This window comes from Amblyomma americanum, chromosome 8, assembly GCF_052857255.1.
Source record: "Amblyomma americanum isolate KBUSLIRL-KWMA chromosome 8, ASM5285725v1, whole genome shotgun sequence".
Taxonomy (NCBI): domain Eukaryota; kingdom Metazoa; phylum Arthropoda; class Arachnida; order Ixodida; family Ixodidae; genus Amblyomma; species Amblyomma americanum.
This window is the reverse complement of record NC_135504.1, coordinates 12,143,302-12,161,984: the sequence shown is the minus strand read 5'-3', so window position 1 is coordinate 12,161,984 and position 18,683 is coordinate 12,143,302. Positions and strand designations below refer to the sequence as shown.

The window sequence follows — 18,683 nt, the reverse complement described above, 5'->3', positions numbered from 1 at the left end:
CGTGACGCTTAGCCAGCAGCCCCTGGTCGGCTAAGCGTGACGTCGCAATACGCAGCCCATCACTCCTAATACCAGGAGCACCTACCTCGCTCCATACTGAGCGCATATCAGTGTAGCGCGTGAACCTTACGAACCTCACCACTTACGGAACACAGACGCTATTCTTTCAGTTCACGTCCAGGTGTCTGTTGCACAGACAGAGCACGCGCTATGAGTCCTTTCATTTGCTGTTGGGTACAGAAGTATCTGTCACAATCATTATTTCTCCTCGCCTTTTTGCCAATACGCAACAGCAAGTTTTTTGCCTTCTAGTTGGCATTATTCACACATCGACAGATGGGGATGTGAATAACTGGCCTAACTGAATATGCCTATTGTGTTCTTTATTTATCGCTAATTTCCGCTGTGGTTTCATTTCAGCATTTAGGTAGCAGACAGATAACGCTAGGATGGAGCTCATACCTAGAGATGTGGCTGTCGTAGCCGTGGCACCTACGGCGACTAACGACAATTGCAAGTTCAGGAACATGTATACCTATAGCATCCGTGGCTACCATCCACTCAAAGGTCCTTGCGTCACAAAACACTGGTGACAAAAAACCTAACATGCACATGAACAAGAAGGTGGAAAGAGGTAACAAAGATCGCTTGTAAAAGTGCATTTCCCAACAGTAAGAAGAAACAAAAAAAGAAAGGGAAAAAAATTGGCGGTGGTTTAGCTCTGGTTAAACCTGGAGTGACGCGATAGCTACAGCTGGCCGAGTGGAACTTGCTCAGTTGAATTGCAAAGTCAGTCTTTCGCCGCTCCGTTTCGCTGGGCGTTTTTTCTTCATCTTCGTCCCACTTGACACGGCGCATGCGCACAGCTGTGGCAGCCCGGTTTCGCCGGCAGCTGCTCCGCACCACGTGACTAACCACGTGACAAAGTGGCGGTGCAGCCACAGGGCGGCGGCGCCGCCGCGCTGAAGGCTCGAAATGCTACCGTAATGTAGCTCTCGCTACAAAAGAACAATCAAGGCGCAGGCAGCTAAGTGTAAATAACAGTCTTGTGAGACAACCGAGCATGAAAAAACCAAATTCATGAAATATGAATCGCGGGGAGGGGGAAGAATTTCGAGTGTAGAACATGCAAGGAAAAAAAAAAGCAACAAGGGAACATTACTCAGATGAGAGGAAACACGCATTCTTCGAAGTCGAAAACATTATGCGTGGCAAAGACATCAGCTAGTAAGCTGTTCGACCAAACTATAGTGCCGACAAATAATTTTTAGAGAGATTCGTGGGGACGAAGTTTGGCGCAAGGCTTCGGTCATGAATGTACCTTGTACGTCTTGTTAAGCGAGGGTGCACGTAGTCATCAGAACCGAAATATATAGATTGGGTTAAATTACATTAAAAAAAACAACAGAAAGAGGCAGTAATCGTCCCCCCCCCCCCCCCCCCCCCCCCCCTGGGAAGACTTCCAAACCGCGGAACGAGGGACGGTAAGCAAGGAATGAAAAGAGGGAGAGAAAAGTGCGGGTAAATTGACGCCACCTCAAATTCAATGCCAGCCACATCACTCGCTTCGCAATGGGAGCGAGTTGGAAGACCCGGCTGTGTTTCTTCGTCGTGATGGGGCGCCACTAACGCGGAGCGATTGTTGATCGGTCAGCTAGATCACGCACGGGCGTTTTCCGTTACTGCTCGCCAAGCCAATAGCTGCGACAGCGCCGTATATCCCGTTGGGAGCCCCGTATTTGTAATTTTTTTTCTGAAAGAGCATTCTCTCTCAAAACGGTACCTCTTAATTGCTAAACTCACGAACTCGAGAGCCTTTCTTGTTTTGTTTATGCCAAAGGAACATCAAGGTGCATCGCTCTTCTCCGACCTGACCTGCACTAAAGATCCATTTACCGGCCATTCTGAAACGAAGAAGAATAATGATAATTGGTTTTGGGGGAAAGGAAACGGCGCAGTATCTGTCTCATATATCGTTGGACACCTGAACCACGCCGTAAGGGAAGGGATAAAGGAGGGAGTGAAAGAAGAGAGGATCAAATAGGTCCGTAGTGGAGGGATCCGGAATAATTTCGACCACCTGGGGATCTTTAACGTGCACTGACATCGCACAGCACACGGGCGCCTTAGCGTTTTTCCTCCATAAAAACGCAGCCGCCGCGGTCGGGTTCGAACCCGGGAACTCCGGATCAGTACTCGAGCGCCCTAACCACTGAGCCACCGCGGCGGGTGAAACGAAGAGGTCAAGAAGAAATATGAACACGTGCCCACAGGCCTTGTTATTAAACACCGGGTCGCAACCCCGAAAACAAAGCCCACCACGTTGCGTTACCGTTTCTGCCCGTATATCCCTAATGAGAAAAACGACGGCTTCTTCCTCCGCCTCCTTCCCTTCCGGCAAGAAGGGTCTCTGCTCTATTTACTCAAGCTGACATGTTTGCGCTCCCAGGTTAGTTTTTTTCTTCTTCTTCTTCAATCTCAGAGCCGCGCACAAGGCCGAAGCAGCACGCTCCAATGACGGCGACGGGCTTGCATTGGAGCGAGGACAGCGCAGGTCGGCGTCGGCCGTTGTAGTCGCCGGGCTTAACAAAGCCAGGGCTGGAGTTTGAAGGGGAGGACGGATGTGAAGGGGAAGGTTACTCACGAAGCGCGCCTCTGTTTACATCGCTGTATAGTCTCCGGTTTCCTGCCCGCCCGAAGCCGGCGTTCAGTGGTGAAGCCTGTATGCAGGAAGGAGGCCCAAGTCTTCGACCGCACCCGCCCCCAGCGCCTCCCCACCTCGCCCTCCATGATTGTGAGCGCCCGTGGTTTCGAGTTTCGTGCATTTAAATAGGCCCTGTACCTTTTTACCGGCCCGGCGGGTGCTCTATTTGTGTCCCGTTGGTGTCTAAAGGGTTCTTGCATGTGACGGAGGTAGGGCGAATTTAATATGTTTCGATTTTTTCGTTTTACGCGTGTTCGGTGCTAATGTGCATCTAATACGCAAGATTACAAGGAGGCCATGCCCACATTTCCAATGAACAACTATGGAAACGCACGTCATTGCGACTAATAATAATATTAATACTATTACCAGCAGCAGTAATAATGATAATAGTTTGCTGAAGTTACCGATAATATAGTCCGAGAATAAACAAAGGCTAAAATGAACTGGGCGGCAGCGCTTCACCGGCAGCACAGAAGTAGAGGGCCCGTGTGGAAAATATAAAAGGAAAGTGAATAGTAAAAGTCACCCGAGCAAAACATATGCAATTCTGGCGTAAGAAAAACGCACGCCATTAAAGGGGAGATAGAAAGTAAATTAATAAAAGGAAAGGCAGAGAGGTCGGCCGGCAGTAAGATGACCGTGGCCCGCTACTCCACACTGGGGAAGGGGAAAGGGAAAGTAAAAGGAGAGTGAGGGTGCGAATAGGAGGTTAGAGGAATATATAGGTGCAGCCATGACCAAATAAATCAGGGTTAAATTGAGTTAAAATTAGGTTAATCATTCAGTGAGTCTTTCTAAATAATTGCAACTCCTAGAAATAGTTCATTTTTAACGTAAGTCTCGCTATCAGTTTGGACCAGAGGAACCTCGGTCGAAAGACTTTCTCAGACTGCTTCACACTCATCCGCTCACCCCTTTCTGTCGACTTCGACAATTAAGACCCACTTGCCGTTTCAAATATTTCTCGCCTCCCTGGATAGCATGAACGCACGTGCCGCAACACCTTGTGAACTAAATAGGTCGGAAGCCGCTTACACGATCTCCAACTGATTAAGTCAGCGGGTTTGCATTCCCAGGCTCCAGATCGCAATTTTCGAGTCGACAACATGTCCAACATTCTTGGACAAAAATTTTTTAATATTGGAAAATTGTAAGGTGCTGTTATGGTCTTGTGGAAATATTTAAGGTAATGTTATATACTTCCGATATGTAGCAAAATTTTATTTTCAATTTTTTTAGATCTCGCATGGAGCAGTTGGCTGCCATAAAAAAACCAATGAGCAAAGCTTTTGACTACAGCAAAGACGTTAATAGAAGCAAATGCAAATCTGTACACGGCAGATCTGCGGATATATTGATTGATGTAGTGAAATCTTGCAATATATGAAAATCTGCGTTCATAAACTCTTTCCAATTCAAAAATACTTTTATCGAGAATTGTTGGGTGTGAGCGTCCGGATTCACGCCAAAGTTGTTGCAGTGGTTGAAAACAAGGCTCTGATTTATCATCTAATGCACTGTCAATCAAAGCATGCGACACGTGCCCAGTAAATTATCAAAAAACAAGTTATCTTATTGAGATCGTTTTGAAAATAAGTAACTGATTTTGGCAGGCATGACAAAAAGAATTGCGATTTCCATTGATTTTTTCATGTTTTTTTAATGTCCTGACAGAAGTTTGGAAGAACAGGATGATGAAGAAGTAGGAGGCAATGAGGAAGCTAGCTTCGGCAGAATACAGGGGCTTCCATTGGCTATCGGTGGGAATTAATTTCTGCGCACAACCCGGCGTTGTGCATATCTACAATTTTCTTTTCGTTCGTTTCGAGCGACATCTTGCTAATGCTATGCGATGACGTCTGCGTTAGTAAATGTTAAAAGTTACTATTCAACATTAGGTAACCCGCCTACTAGTTAGCACGCCTAAGCTTTATCTCGATGCGCTACCTAACTGACAATGCTATGCCAAAAAAGCGCTCTTCTAACTCAAAATGTCTATTTAAAAAAAATCTAGAATATCTTAAGTGGAACACCTGGTAACAAGGTAATCAATACATACGGAGAAACATTGCCCGCATTGAGAAAACCGTACAAACAAAAAAAAATTGAAGAGCCAGTTTCAAAGAAAGAAAAACCTAAGGTCACCCTGCTGGGCAGGTATATTCTAAGGGACAGGCCTGAGGTCAGTGTTGCAAAATTTTAGTATAGCTTCAGCACACTTTCTAGCCGCCTTTCCTGAAGCTACCAAACATACAGCATAGTTTCAATAGCTCTCTCACTTCTTTTGCCACCGCTGCAGGGCGCCAAAAGCGCATGCGCATGAAAACCGCAAGGTTTACCTGTACCAGTAAACGTGGCCACCTATGCCGGACGTTCACGAAAACCGCCGCTAGGGTTGATCATTTGCCAGCACTGTACTGAAATGCTACAAACTCTCTAATAGCCCGCAGTAATCACTCTTTCAACACAACACAAAGTGCAGAGAGAGAGAGAGAAAAAAACTTTATTATTGCACAGTACTTCGGGAACGCCCTGGGTCCCCGCACGACCCCACTGCACTGTTCCTAAAACATTTCAGTAACTCTAGAACGGACGCCGGTGCGATGTCACGTAGCGGCGATAAAACCCGGCAGCCACCAACACTGGCCCGGCAGACTGATTAGTCAGCGCTTTCTGTCTCTTTTATCTACGATTTCTTTCCCTTGATTTTACCGTATCGCCCAGATCTATGAAGCTAAATGAAGCAGCTGCGATTTTGCTACCTGGCATATCTGACTCATACTGCGTTTTTAATACTGAATTGTTCCAAATGCCAGCACGTGAGAACAATGGAGCTTTGTGATAACTGTCTGCCTTCCACAGTACTGATCGAGGCCGCGCATTACATTGTCTTCATTGCAAAGGGCACGTGTCGACGAGACGAAATGCAAAAAATTGCTCCCCACTGTCTACGCGCCCGATAAGCGGCACAGCGCTACGGTGCTGCTTTGATTATTTCATCAGCTGACCGTGGTGCAGTATGATACCTTATATATCTCTTCATGACGTCAAATGGCTGCTATGGCATTCAGCGTATTGATATGGTAGTCTGAATATCTTTCTTTTTATGCGAATCAATTCAAACAGCGAACGCTCGGTGCAAAAAGGCGGCTTGCTATCTCCCGCGGATTTTGCTGCTCGACAATCTTTGGGAATTATTGGAGTGTAAAAGAAATTTAAAAGAGCGCGGCTGCCGTTATGTTGAATTAATATTGGACTGGTATTGAACTTCTACCCGCCGCGGTGGCTCAGTGGTTAGGGCGCTCGACTACTGATCCGGAGTTCCCGGGTTCGAACCCGACCGCGGCGGCTGCGTTTTTATGGAGCAAAAACGCTAAGGCGCCCGTGTGCTGTGCGATGTCAGCGCGCGTTAAATATCCCCACGTGGTCGAAATTATTCCGGAGCCCTCCACTACGGTACCTATTCTTCCTTTCTTCTTTCACTCCCTCCTTTATCCCTTCCCTTACGGCGCGGTTCAGGTGTCCAACGATATATGAGACAGATACTGGGCCATTTCCTTTCCCCCAAAAAAAAACAATTATTAAAAGTGGCCTGCTATCTCCCGCTGATTTTGCTGCTCGACAATCTTTGGGAATTATTGGAGTGTAAAAGAAATTTAAAAGAGCGCGGCTGCAGTTATGTTGAATTAATATTGGACAGGTATTGAACTTGTACTGAAAAGCAGCCAGCTTTGTATCTGAGACGGTTGATTAAGGATATACCCTATTTGTTCATCACTACTACTACTCCTACTGCTAACCACTGCAATTCCTACTAATACTATCATTTCCAGACACTACTACTGCTTCTACTACTGCCAATGCTATCACCGTCACTACTACAGATACTCCTCAGTTTCTAACGCAGATGGATATGGTCTTTGCGAGCCGCGATAATTAAAATCTTATTTTTTATTAATTCAATTACCCCTTCAGGCAACATACAGGTACTGCCCACGAGGCAAGACAAAAGAAGATGCTGAACCTCCTGACTGGGTCTTGGCCTCGCGTGTGTACAGCAGCAGGACCGCTATTGCAGTCTACAAGCGGCAAAACGCTAGCTTCAACATAACTTTACACAACAGCCACAAAACCAATAATCAGTTCTGCTAAACAAATACAAGTAAGAATAGTGATGTACACTGAATCACATAGAAAATTTTGTACAGGACGCAATACAAAGAGTTATTTTCCTGATCCTACAGAAAAAATTTGTATGATGCAATAACTTCATACAGGTTGCCATACAAATGTCATAAAATTATCATACAAATATCATTCATTTTCGCGAAATCGTTCAGTTTTCAACAGATGTCATACGATACCATACAAGCTTAATGATATTGTGATCGTTTATGGAGTTATTGCATCATACAACTTTTTTCAGCATGAAATGGTTATGGCTTCTTGCTTGACGTGTTTTTACGTTAAACGGTTATAACGTTTAACATAATAGCTCATCAAGCAGGAACCCAGAACCATTTCATGGCAACAAAAATACGCTCCGCGCTATGACAACTGCACGGCGTTATGAAAGTTACAACTGGTATTGAAAAAGATAAGGCTGATGATGAAGTTCAAACCAAGCTCTCTGTACGTAGCAACGGTTCCTATAGGCGTATGGGCGATTGCCATTGGTCACAGATCGGCTGCTGGCCAGTAACGTGTCTCCGCTACCTTTCTTACAGCTCAGCAACGCTGTGGCTTCTAAAGCTGATTGACTCAGCGCCCACTCTGTAGCTTCTGCAACAACTAAGCTTATTGCATTAGTAAGCGAGGGAATAACTGATGATACTATGCGTACAATATTTACACGAATGTTGTGTCAAGCATATACACACCACGGAGTGACGTTCACCGAATAATCATCGACAGTCTCTACCGTCATCCATTTTATCAACACTGGCCTTCGTTCAACGACGTTCGTTGCAGTAAATTAAAGTGACAGATATTTCCCTTTGGACACACCGCCCCTGGATGTTCTTCAACGCCGTCGCACCACCCGATCGCGAGCGCGCTTCACAGAAATGGAACAGATGCGTCAATATTGAAGCGCGCCGCCGTCTCAGATAAGAGGCGCTCACGATAGCCCTTTGTTTCTTCGTTCCAGCCGCGTCTTTATCTGCAGCCAGGGGTCGCCTGGCACGCGCCGATAAGGAACGCGACGCCAGAGTCCAAAAACAAGTCGAGCGGCCGAGTACAGACACACGGCCAGAGCGATTAGAGGAAGCTGTTGTTTCAGGCGAGTAGAGGTGGTCGCGCCTTAAGTGCGGAAGATTTTTCAAGGAAACTACTCAGTCGGGCTTACGCACGAGCGGAAGCTAACGAGAACTAAGCGGGCTTCAAAGTATCCACGACCTTGATTTACGAAGCGAGTCGCGATTAACGGTCAAGGAGCAGAATTGTAAGAGGCGACGTCGACGAAGAGAAGGAACGTCTTCGAACCGGAAGACAAGCGCAAGGCAAACAACGCTGCAGTGAACATTTTACGACAGTGGAGAGCGTTGCAGCAGGAAAATAAGTTGGCCCTCTCAGCGACAGTTGAAAACAGCTACATTCGATTTCTTTCGGTCGCCCAGTCGCCTTAGAGCACCGCTGACTCCGAAGGAAGACTTGAGGTGGCCAAGGCAGCAAGGACGCGTCTGCTCACGTAAGTTCAGAGCATCCATTATAGCTGCTTTGTAAGGCATTGTAAAGGAACTGTGTCGACAAGAGCGCCCTTTAGGAAGCGCCAGCAAAGATTTTGCACACCGCTTTTCCTTGTCCCACAAGAAAGTATAGTTCTTAACTGCGGCCAGGAGGCTTTAGCGAAGAAGACAAAGTGGCACATATTCGTGCTCAACCGAAGATCGACAAAGAAGAAGGTGGTTCTGAAACCGAAGAAACAAGGAGGTTTGAGGCTCGGCGTCACATTTATGTCACTCATTGTTTTTCTGTTGTCCACAAGAGCGCCCAGTAGCGGCTAGTTTGAGAGCCCAGAGGTATAAGCAGACAGCCAGCCGTCCATGCACGCTTACTCACTGTGGTGGAAGCTTCTCGGGGGCAACAACCGCAAGGACCCCTCGAGTCAAGCCAAGGCTAAGACAAAGACACGCCACGGGAAGAAGACAAAGCCGAAGAAGCAAGCCGACTGTGGCCGCCGCACCACGGCTGCGCCACCTTCTTCGGCCCCTGGCACCGGGGGACAGGAGCATGGGCCGCGCGACCTCCCGGACGCCGCGGTCCTCGACGCTGGCGGTGACGGCGTCGTGCGGACGCTGCTCAAGGCTGTTAGCATCCGCAGACTGAAGGCCATGACGTCGAGGAGCCGTGTGTGCGGCAACCCAAAGTACAAGGTCAACAACCAGAACCTCGAGAAGTTCGAGCAGCTGTTGTCCAAGATTCCAGAAGGTGCGTGCGCGCATTAGAACATGCATGCTGAACACAACAGCTCTGAAATTTACGGGCCAGAGCTTCGAAAAACTCGTGACAAAAAGTGCCCCGTTGTGGCAAAGAGTCTAAGCACAAAGTACGGTCTGTTTTTCCAGACTCTGTCCCATCTTTCAGTGTTGTTCTCGGAGTGCGCCCTTCCCGTATATCAAATCGGCCAGCTTTTGTGGATTATCTTTCGAATATCTGAAAGAACTACACTAGTTTCTCTTTCTCCCTTCTCCCCAAGCTACATCCCCCCTTCCTACCTTTCTCTCACTGCGTTGTTCATATTTCGACGCCCTGGAAGAAAGAGTAGCGGTCGTTTGCTTTTCTTGACGTCGACGTTAATTTTCCGCCTTGCCGCTGCTGGCTAACCACTTTTCAAGACAGGAGGGCTAGCAAAGTTACGCCAGTTTGGCTCTGCGTACGAGTTTTTGCGATTTCCCTGAAAACGGAGGTGGTAATCGAAATCTTCGGTCACCTGCCAAGTGTTGTCAGACAGGCGACGCATTGGCGACATTCGTTGGGTTGGGCGAATGTCGCCAATGCGTCGCCCGTCTGACAGCACTTGCAACATATATTAGTGTGGGCAGAGGAAAAAGAAAGCAAAATAATGTTGCCCAGCCCGCACCACCAATGGCACAACGGACTTAAAGCACTTGCGACAGCGGGAATTTCAACTAAAGCATTTCTGCCAATCTCTCCCGAGGCTTATTTACCAAACACTCCAAGCGCTCCCATTGGTTAAAAGCGCCCTTTATTCCGCACGTCCAAGAGTCAGTAATAAATGACATAAGCTTTTCTTATCGCTCCAGCAGCTGTAACGGAAGAATAATTATTGGTACGTGCATCAGGCTTGTTTTGGCTATACCGGTTCTAGCATATCGTACCATGCCACAACTTTGCATTAAAATTGCTGTATAACCCACCCTTCATGTATTGCTCCATCTAGAGTAATTCAGGTTCACAAATTAGTAGAGAAGTAAGTTCTAACGTGTAAAAAGAAAAAAGCTCTCCTCTCATGGTAGAGAATCTATGTGCGGCGGCTAGCCGCGAACGTGAGAGCATGCACTTGATCAGCTGAGCCGGGTAGAGTACTCCCTCCCTCTCATGCCCTCTCCCTTCTGCGTAACAAATCGCCGCTTTTCGGATAAGCGGCCTTATCTAGTAAAGGTTATTTTTTTTCATAGCTTAGTACTTTCCTTTTTTGCAATAGTGAGTTTCTGTTTTCGCCCATACGCCGTCGAATATCTTTTTTTTTTCTCTGCTACCTATAAGTGGTGGCTTCGTTGGCAGCAGCTACCAATAGTAAAAAGACAAAATGTTGTTCAGGTCACACTCCAAATGATTTGGGAACTTTCAAGAAAAACTTCACTCTTTGAGTCTTTTTTTTTCTTTTTGCGACTTCCTTAGCGCCTCTTCAAGAGGGTACATAGGCCGTTCCCTTTTTTTCCTTTTCTACTTTTGTGTGTGCATTTGTACGTGAATGCATACATAAATAATCCGTAAGCAGTTCTTCTTTTCCTCGACCTCCCCATACTGGTGTTTCTACTGTCCTTTCACATCTTTCTTCCCTATCCCCCTACACTGTCCCTTATATTTCTGCGGGTCGCATATCTTCTTTGCGATACACATGCGGCAGTTTGCGAGGCAGGGAACCATCTTTCTCATTCTTTTTATCATTACTTCGGAGTAAACTACCACCGCTACCCCACCACCAGGAAACCTCTACGGCTGAAGACGGTAGAACGTTTACGCAGGTTCTTAGTCATATACCAAAACAATAGTAACAGTTGTGTATACATTAAGTTCGTGCCGATTCGTTAATATTATAATACAGTGACACCACGCACTAATGAAGCCATAAGAATATAATCATCTGAGGCTCGTTATCGGAAAGTGGAAGCTTCCAGAAGTATTCCGTGACGCCGACTGTCAACACTCGATACAAGGTGTTCGAGCGCGCACGTCTGTGTGTGTACAGATGTCGCCGGCAGCCTCGGTTATCGCGTGAGCGAGCGCGCCAAAGCTCACCGGGCTGCTTTGAGCTGTGGCACTCGCACACTGACACTAAGTGAGAGATAAGGATGAAGTTCTGCGCGACAAAACCTCTGCCACCGCCCACCTTATCTCCTCTCATCCCAAATCAAAGGCGCGTCGTCCAGCTAGTGGAGTGTTTTTTGAAGCGAGTCCTACGTGACTCGTTACACAGTCTGGAGAGCTGTAGAGCAAGGAGGCGACAGCCTGAATAACAAATGTTGTTTCATAGTGGTTATCTCGTGTTGCTTGTCCTTAAGACCTCTGCTGTCTAGGCACCGCTCCAAGCTTGGTATGCTGCAGAAGCGTTCGAATCAAACAGAGCATGCACAAGATCCTAGCACAGTATTTTAGAAATAGAAATTTGCTATTGCTGGCCACGGTTTTTATGGAGGAAAAACACTAAGGCGCCCGTGTGCTGTGCGATGTCAGTGCACGTTAAAGATCCCCAGGTGGTCGAAATTATTCCGGAGCCCTCCACTACGGCACCTCATTCTTCCTTTCTTCTTTCACTCACTCCTTTATCCCTTACCTTACGGGGCGGTTCAGGTGTCCAACGGTATATGAGACAGATACTGCGCCATTTCCTTTCCCCAAAAAACCAATTATTATTATATTGCTAATAAAAAGCTTGGTAATACGAACTTGGTTAACTGAAACTTCCGGTTTAATCCAACTGAGCCTTTCATGCTCCCAACATAAACTTCTCTATCAAGGCTTCTCTTCGTTCGAGCTGCACAGGATTCGCTCCGAGAACGAATCATCGAGGTTCGACTGCATATTCTCTTACAATTCGTTAGAATATAATTGAACAAAAACGACCGTTTTTTTTTAAATCTGCCCTGTTCTGAAAGTGACAGAGACCCGTAAAGGCACAAAGACATGACGCTGATTGAAGATGTTCATTTCGATTTTCCTTGTTTCTTCTCCGCTCACAGGAGAGAAACTCAAAGGAACGGCGTCCCTGACATCGCTTCCGGAGAGGCATGAGGAAGCGAAATGCACGCCCCTGCCAGCCCCCACGCCAGGGACGCCCCCTTTGCCTGAGAGGCCCGTTCCGGACATCAGTCCGTCAACGACAATGGGTAAGACGGCACCCGGCATTAACCACTAGCCCGAGCTCTGATTTCCAGAAACCAAGGACTGAGTTAGGGGCTGCTTTTCTGCGGCACACCATTACAAAAATGGTCTATAGAATATAGAATTCTTACAGACTCTATTTCCTTCCTGTAGATATTTGTTTGCCTATTCATAGTCTATAGACAGAAGTCTACCAAAACTGTATGGCCAGAAATCTGTAGATTGTCTACAGACTGTCTATAGACTGGATTTGTATTGCCTACCGACTGTTCCCTAGGATTTGTCTATAGAGAGTCTACAGACTTTATAGACAGAATTCTATGGACAGTCTATAGACTGTCTAAAGAAATGTTTGTAAGGGCTGCAGCTAGACCTTGTGGACGAGGATGGGACATACTGCTTGCCCTGACTCAAGTCCAGGATACTTGGACGTTAATTTTTATTCGAAAGCAACTGTCCAATATTGTAAGCTACTGTTACGGAAATATTGACGCTAATGGTCCATTCTTCGATGCGTAGCAAAATCCTTTTTCTTTTTAAGAGTGTCCATCGCTCGCATTGAATAGTTAAGACTGCCACAGAAGACCGATGGGTAACGTTTTTGACGATAGCGAGAACTTCAATAGCAAAAAAATGCCAGCCGAAGGAAGATACGTGAATATATTGATTATTGTAGTGAAATCATAAGATATGTGAACAAAAATGTCAATAAACTTGTTCACGTTGAAAAATGCTATTGTCCAAAATTTCTGGGTACGGCTAGTTGTGTTTTTTTTTTCAGAGCGAAAGATGTTAAATACCTTTGGTTTAGCCATAAAACCCTGCCTTCTACTGTGGAATCTACAGCATCAGTTGTAACGCCTTTAAGTAGATTGATTAAATTAGTTTAATTTAATTAATGTAATGTGTGCCACCGACCACGGTGAATAGGTGGCAAAATGGAGACAGAATTCTCTCTCCTTTTAGGGCAGAAGAGGGAAATGTTTGGAGGCAAAGAGTGGCCTAGTGGCTAGGGAGGTTATGGCAACAGCGGTGGAATGCGCAATCGGAACGTCGCTGTTTAGTAGTAGTAGTGGTAGTAGTAGTATTAGTAGTAGTAAGTGGGTTAATTAAGTAATAATAATAATAAAAGGAAGGAACAGATTTTTGCTAGCCCCGGCATCTGCCATCGACACTGAAGCACCTGAACTGGTGAGCGAAAATAAAGGATATCAGGCAGAATGGAGAAATGAATTGAAAGAGGATAGGGAACAGGAAGAGAGGATAAGGGGGAGAGGTAATATACATAAAAACTATTTACACAATAATAAATACGTACCGGCTGCGCGCACGATTAGTTGGTTATGAAGCATGGCTGCTACGGGAAGAGCCCAGAATGCAGCTACCGTGCAGTGACCAAGGTTTTCATTGCAAACGCTAACCTTTTGTAATCTCCGGACACTGCTGGACCTTAACGAGGTTTAGATAACCACTAATGTCGACCATTTTTGGCGCAGTCATAACTCGGAAATGCAACCAATTGAATGTCTCCAGCTGCACCGTGTCGCTAATCTGTGCCCCACTACACAAACTACAGCGTCTGATGCGTGCCTTGCTGCGGTGGTGACTTTGCAGGCAGCTCGGTGACGGCCGAGTACGAGCTCTTCTGCAAGGCGTTCCACAGCGAGGCCAAGGAGCTGCTGCCCGAGGAGCAGCAGCAGAAGGTGTGCGGCAACCCGATGCGCCAGATGCTGCAGTCGGCCTCCGAGGCGGCCTCCAAGGGGCTGCAGCTGCAGCGCGTCACCAGCGCGTTCGGAGCCGCCGACTCGCCACGGGACACGAGGACTATAGACGAAACGTACGCACCCACGGCAATGGCGCCCGGCGTGCTGGTGTCGGCGGCCGCCTCGTGACGCTCTAAGGGCGTTCTCTTGTTGTAAACGCCGCGTGAGGGCGCCACTGAGCTGAGTGGCCACATTGTTCGACGTCAGTCGCCTGGCGACGTCCTCGGGTGTATACGTTTGTCTGTACAACGCCTCCTCCATTTGAATGCCAGACACGTCACCCGCTTCTTTATTAGAGCCCTTCGGGAAACTCGGTTTCGTTTACTCGCCGGGATGTGGCGCCACTTACCGGGAGCGGTGGCTCACTTCATAGCGCGAGCTGCCTGCACGGCGGTTGAATATTCCTTTATAAAGCGGCGATAACAGAAGAACATATTCGTGTGCGATCATTACAGCTGCTGCGGTGAGGTATGCCCTAGCACTGCCAGTCCAGTGTAACCGAGGAGTGTGAGTGAGCGGCGACTTTCGTGGAACCCACACACCTTGTGGTGACGTCCCTGTCCCCTTTACCCACTCCATCTCTCCAATATCTTCCTCGCCGCTCAACTCTAATTGGGTGCTGCGGTTTACTCCTCCCCATTTTCCTCATCCACTCCTGCTTCCTGTACAGAACATTAAAATTTATTTGCTTATTTTACATGGTACCTCGGAAGTAATGGGCCGTCTCTTTGCTCTTAGTGCACGACGCGCAGAGCAAAGCCGAAGGTTAGCGAATGGGACGGCAGAAGATAGCTTAGTAGCAGAGGGCTCTATATGCCGAAAGCGGTTGATCTGGCTGGCATTAAAATCGAAGACGCGTTGGCCTGTAAATACGCTTCTAAGAACTGAACTTGTCCCAATAATGGCATGTATTCTTTGTTTGGTTGGTGGATTACTGCGAATCACATATTGTGCGGGCCGCCTCTAAAAAAAAATTATTTCCGCACACCCAGATGAAGACGTGACAGAGGTGGTCACCCATGCAGCTTGTAAAAACAGCAATTTTTTTACTCGGTCTCCCGAAGGTGGTGATATGTCTGCATATTTATTCTTCGAATGACGAGATGCTGTCATTTTTGACATACTCGTGGCAGTGGCCCTTCAAAACAGACGTGATGTGCTTCTTTCGCTCCATTCCTCCCTGTTGCCTGTGCCCAACTGTAGCAGTTTGGTTCGTTTTTCGTGGCATGGAGGTGCATTTCTTCTCCCTCCTTGCAATGCATTGTTTCGCATGTCTTACGTGTGCGGCGTCTTCACGAGTGTTATGCCATTAATATAAATGGAATAAAACGCCTACTGACAAGTTCACGGCAATTGTTTTTACCTTCTGTGAAAACTATAATCCATTTTGAAAACAATGCTTACTACGCCCGCAGAACTTGTTGTTTTTGTTATCAGTATACATCCCGAATATGTCGAATTCGAAAGGAATCACGAAATAGTTCGATGCACCGATAATTCGATGTATACAAGCGTCAATACATTAGCTTTTGTGTAACCTACAAGCGAGAATACTGTGCACGCTAGTGACCCGTTCTTGCAGCTACGTGCTGACTGCCGGCAACCTGGCGGTGCACTGCTCACTAGGCGTTACTACGCCTAACCTGCTTCGCATTGAAGCCGCAACGGACCGTACTTTAGAAATAGCCATTGCCTGCCATGAGATGTCCAACCCTGTTACCAGTATGCTAGGACCAGAATAATCTCGTTAAAATTAAGGCAGAGTTAATTTGCACAACGCCTTCGGCAGCGAAGCACGTCAGAAAAGGGCCGCTGGTAGGCTTTAGGCAAGTTAGCCTCACCGCATGACAGCAATGTGGCGTGGAAACCGAGTGCGAGAGACCCACGTTCACCACGTCGCGCCTTTTCATAGCGACAGCACTGTCAGCAGGTGCCCATGGCTGCGCAGCCGGTCCGTCTCGGCGCGCGAAAAGGGCTCCAAGAGCGCCGTTAAGAGTAACGTCACTTTCAGGGCCGCGGCGCGCAGTTCGATATATCGAGTGTTCCACTGAACGCGAGTTCCATATATGCGAACAATATGAATTTCTATACTTCTGCATGGAATTTTATAGTGGATGTTCTGACTTTTCGATATAAACAATAATTTGGCATATTCGGGCCCGACTGCATACCCCATTCATCTCGCACGTACAATCGCGGAACGAATATTAGGGACCACGCATCCGCTTTCAAACTTCTCTGTCGCGTTGCGTAACAGAAATAGAAATGTTTGCTGTCTTTATGTGCAAGGGCAAAAGTAATTATTATTCCGCGAACTTATATTTGTTATACCTACATAATAAAGGTTATTAACATAAGTTTAATGTAAAAATAATACAAGTAGAAACCTATATTATTCTATGCACGATTAGTTGCATATGCATCAAACATACATTGCTTTTCACTTGGTAAGGCGTTACAAAACTTTCAGCGTCGAAGCATGGTCCATATTCTTATCTCCGCGACTGTACATACTTAGCGTGGAGGTAGCGACTATGCATCCAATATTAATTAATTATGGACTCATTATTAATTAATAATGGTGTTACGAACGCTACAACATGCTTTATCCTTGAACGCAGCAGCGGCACTGCCAGTACTGCTGCTTCTAGAACGCTAAAAAATGCTGGCTTTGGCTGGGTTTAACTGCAAGTGCTATTTCCCCTGCAGTAACTGCCCCAACTAAGGAAGCTCTTAGCGCTACAACAACAACTCTTACTTTACCTGCTGCACTATGTGCGACGCCTTGTGCTTTTGTTGCTGCTAATACCCACTCGCTCTTTAATAGCCACTAGCAAGGCCAACGTTGCGCGAGCTACCCGACTACAACTGTCAGTAATAATATTACTCCAGAACTACATATACTCCTCCTGCACAGCTACTTTAATTTGAGTGAACCTACATCTAAATAAAAAGGTAATGAAATGGTTCTGGTTAATATTTATTTTATTCACGTACGAGATAACGTGTCACCACGCTTGTTATTTAAACAAATCGAGAAATTAGTTTTATTCACTATGTTTTGATTGAATATGATAATCCTAATTTCTGTCCTCATTTATTTTATTTTGGATATCTGCGCTCTAAAACCTAAAAACTAAAAGATGAATGTGGATTAGCATTTAAGCTGTAACAGGGAGCTATGACCTCATCAGGCCTCATCGCCTTTTGTCCCGGCTTCCTCTTCCTTTAGGGAAGAAGATAACGTCACTTTCGAATTCGAACCCAGAAACGCTTAAAGCCTAGCCATCCAGGACATTTATCGGTCGTTCCCCCGGTGCACAGACGTTGCAAATGTCGCTATATTGCAAGCCGTCCACCGCACTCTCTTCGTTCTTCGCGACTCCCAGCAACTTCGACGAGGAGGCCATTGTTCCCGACATGGTGGCGGCATTGGCAGGGGCACAATCGGCGCCCGACTCGGTGACCGAACTGTCCGCCCCCATGCCACCCCAGCCGGAACGCGTACCGAGCCGCGAGGAACTGGTCCAGGAGCTCCGGCAGGACCAGCCACACCAGCAGCAGCAGGACCAGCAAGACAACCAGCAACCGCAAGACCAGGAGAAGCCGGGGTCTCGCCACTCGCGTCCGCAGCGGCAGTCACGTCGCTGGAGCGAGAACCCGGTCGGTGCTCCCGTATTCATGGCGAAGAAGTTCGCCGAGAAGCAGAGCAAGCCTACGGAGCCCACGGGCGCAGCTACGAGTGGACCACGCAGGAAGAGCAGCGCGTCTCTGTTCAAGGCCCTCAAACCGAAGCTGCCGTTCTCGTCTCCGAAAATCCGGTCCAAGCAGTCGACACCGCCCGCCAAGCAGCCACCCAAGTCCGCGGTGGGAGGGAACGACAGCCCGCAACCTTCGACGTCGTCGTCTACGCCCAAAGAGCAGAGTCCCCGGCAGGGTGTGCGCTTGAAGAAGGTCAAGCGGTGAATGCAGAACCAAGCGTGATGCCCTTCTTGGTCGCACTTGCCGACAGCCTTGAGCTCACCAGCCGTTGAGCAGTGCGAAAGCAGGCTGACCCCGACAGACACTGGCAGGTCGATCGAAGCCCGCACTTCTTCGCGCGTTTTTCTGCTTAAACACGTGAACTGATGAAATGCTGAGTACTCAGCTGTGATCAATTTTTGCGGCTGATGCAGGTCAGGCATATATACGGTCGCATCCATCAATGTCACGCTTAAAAATGTAACGCTTAAAGATGTCACGCTTTCAAAACCGCCGCTCGAAGCGTGTATTCCTAGTAACTATTGCGAAGCAAGCAGCTGTTTTCAATCCCTACATGCTATGCATAGGAAACTAGGAGATCATAAGCACAGGAGCTTGCTTTCGTCACCCAAGGGCCGTCAAGACAGAACATCTGACTTATCTGCGTCACAATATTGCTGAACAAACAAAAAAGGTTGCGACGTCCATAGCTTGGCCCTGTAAATTCCATGAGGCGTTAGCCATTGTCCACAGCCTTAACTCCAACCTATAGACACAGTACGCAAGCCACATTTTGCATCGACTGTATCCCAATAAGCATTACGTCGCCGTACAGTGCAAAGTGGCAAGTTTGAAAGCCCGCGTCTCATCCCTACATACCCATTAACTTAAGCGTGCTTTAGAGA

General features: G+C 47.2%; 2 protein-coding genes across 10 annotated transcripts in view; one reads left to right on the top strand and one right to left on the bottom strand.

Annotated features, from left to right (window-relative positions):
- Nucleotides 1-18,683, bottom strand: part of LOC144100920 (BAI1-associated protein 3-like) — a 334,037-nt gene that overhangs the window by 203,700 nt on the left and 111,654 nt on the right. The gene's annotated exons all lie outside the window — the stretch shown is intronic.
- LOC144101468 (uncharacterized) lies at nt 7,929-18,115 on the top strand. Its single transcript, XM_077634652.1, has 6 exons — nt 7,929-9,136; nt 9,293-9,305; nt 11,344-11,486; nt 12,133-12,279; nt 13,889-14,145; nt 17,323-18,115. Exons 1-6 carry the CDS (start codon nt 8,752-8,754, stop codon nt 18,001-18,003), a joined length of 1,626 nt encoding a protein of 541 aa, XP_077490778.1. The 5' UTR covers nt 7,929-8,751; the 3' UTR covers nt 18,004-18,115.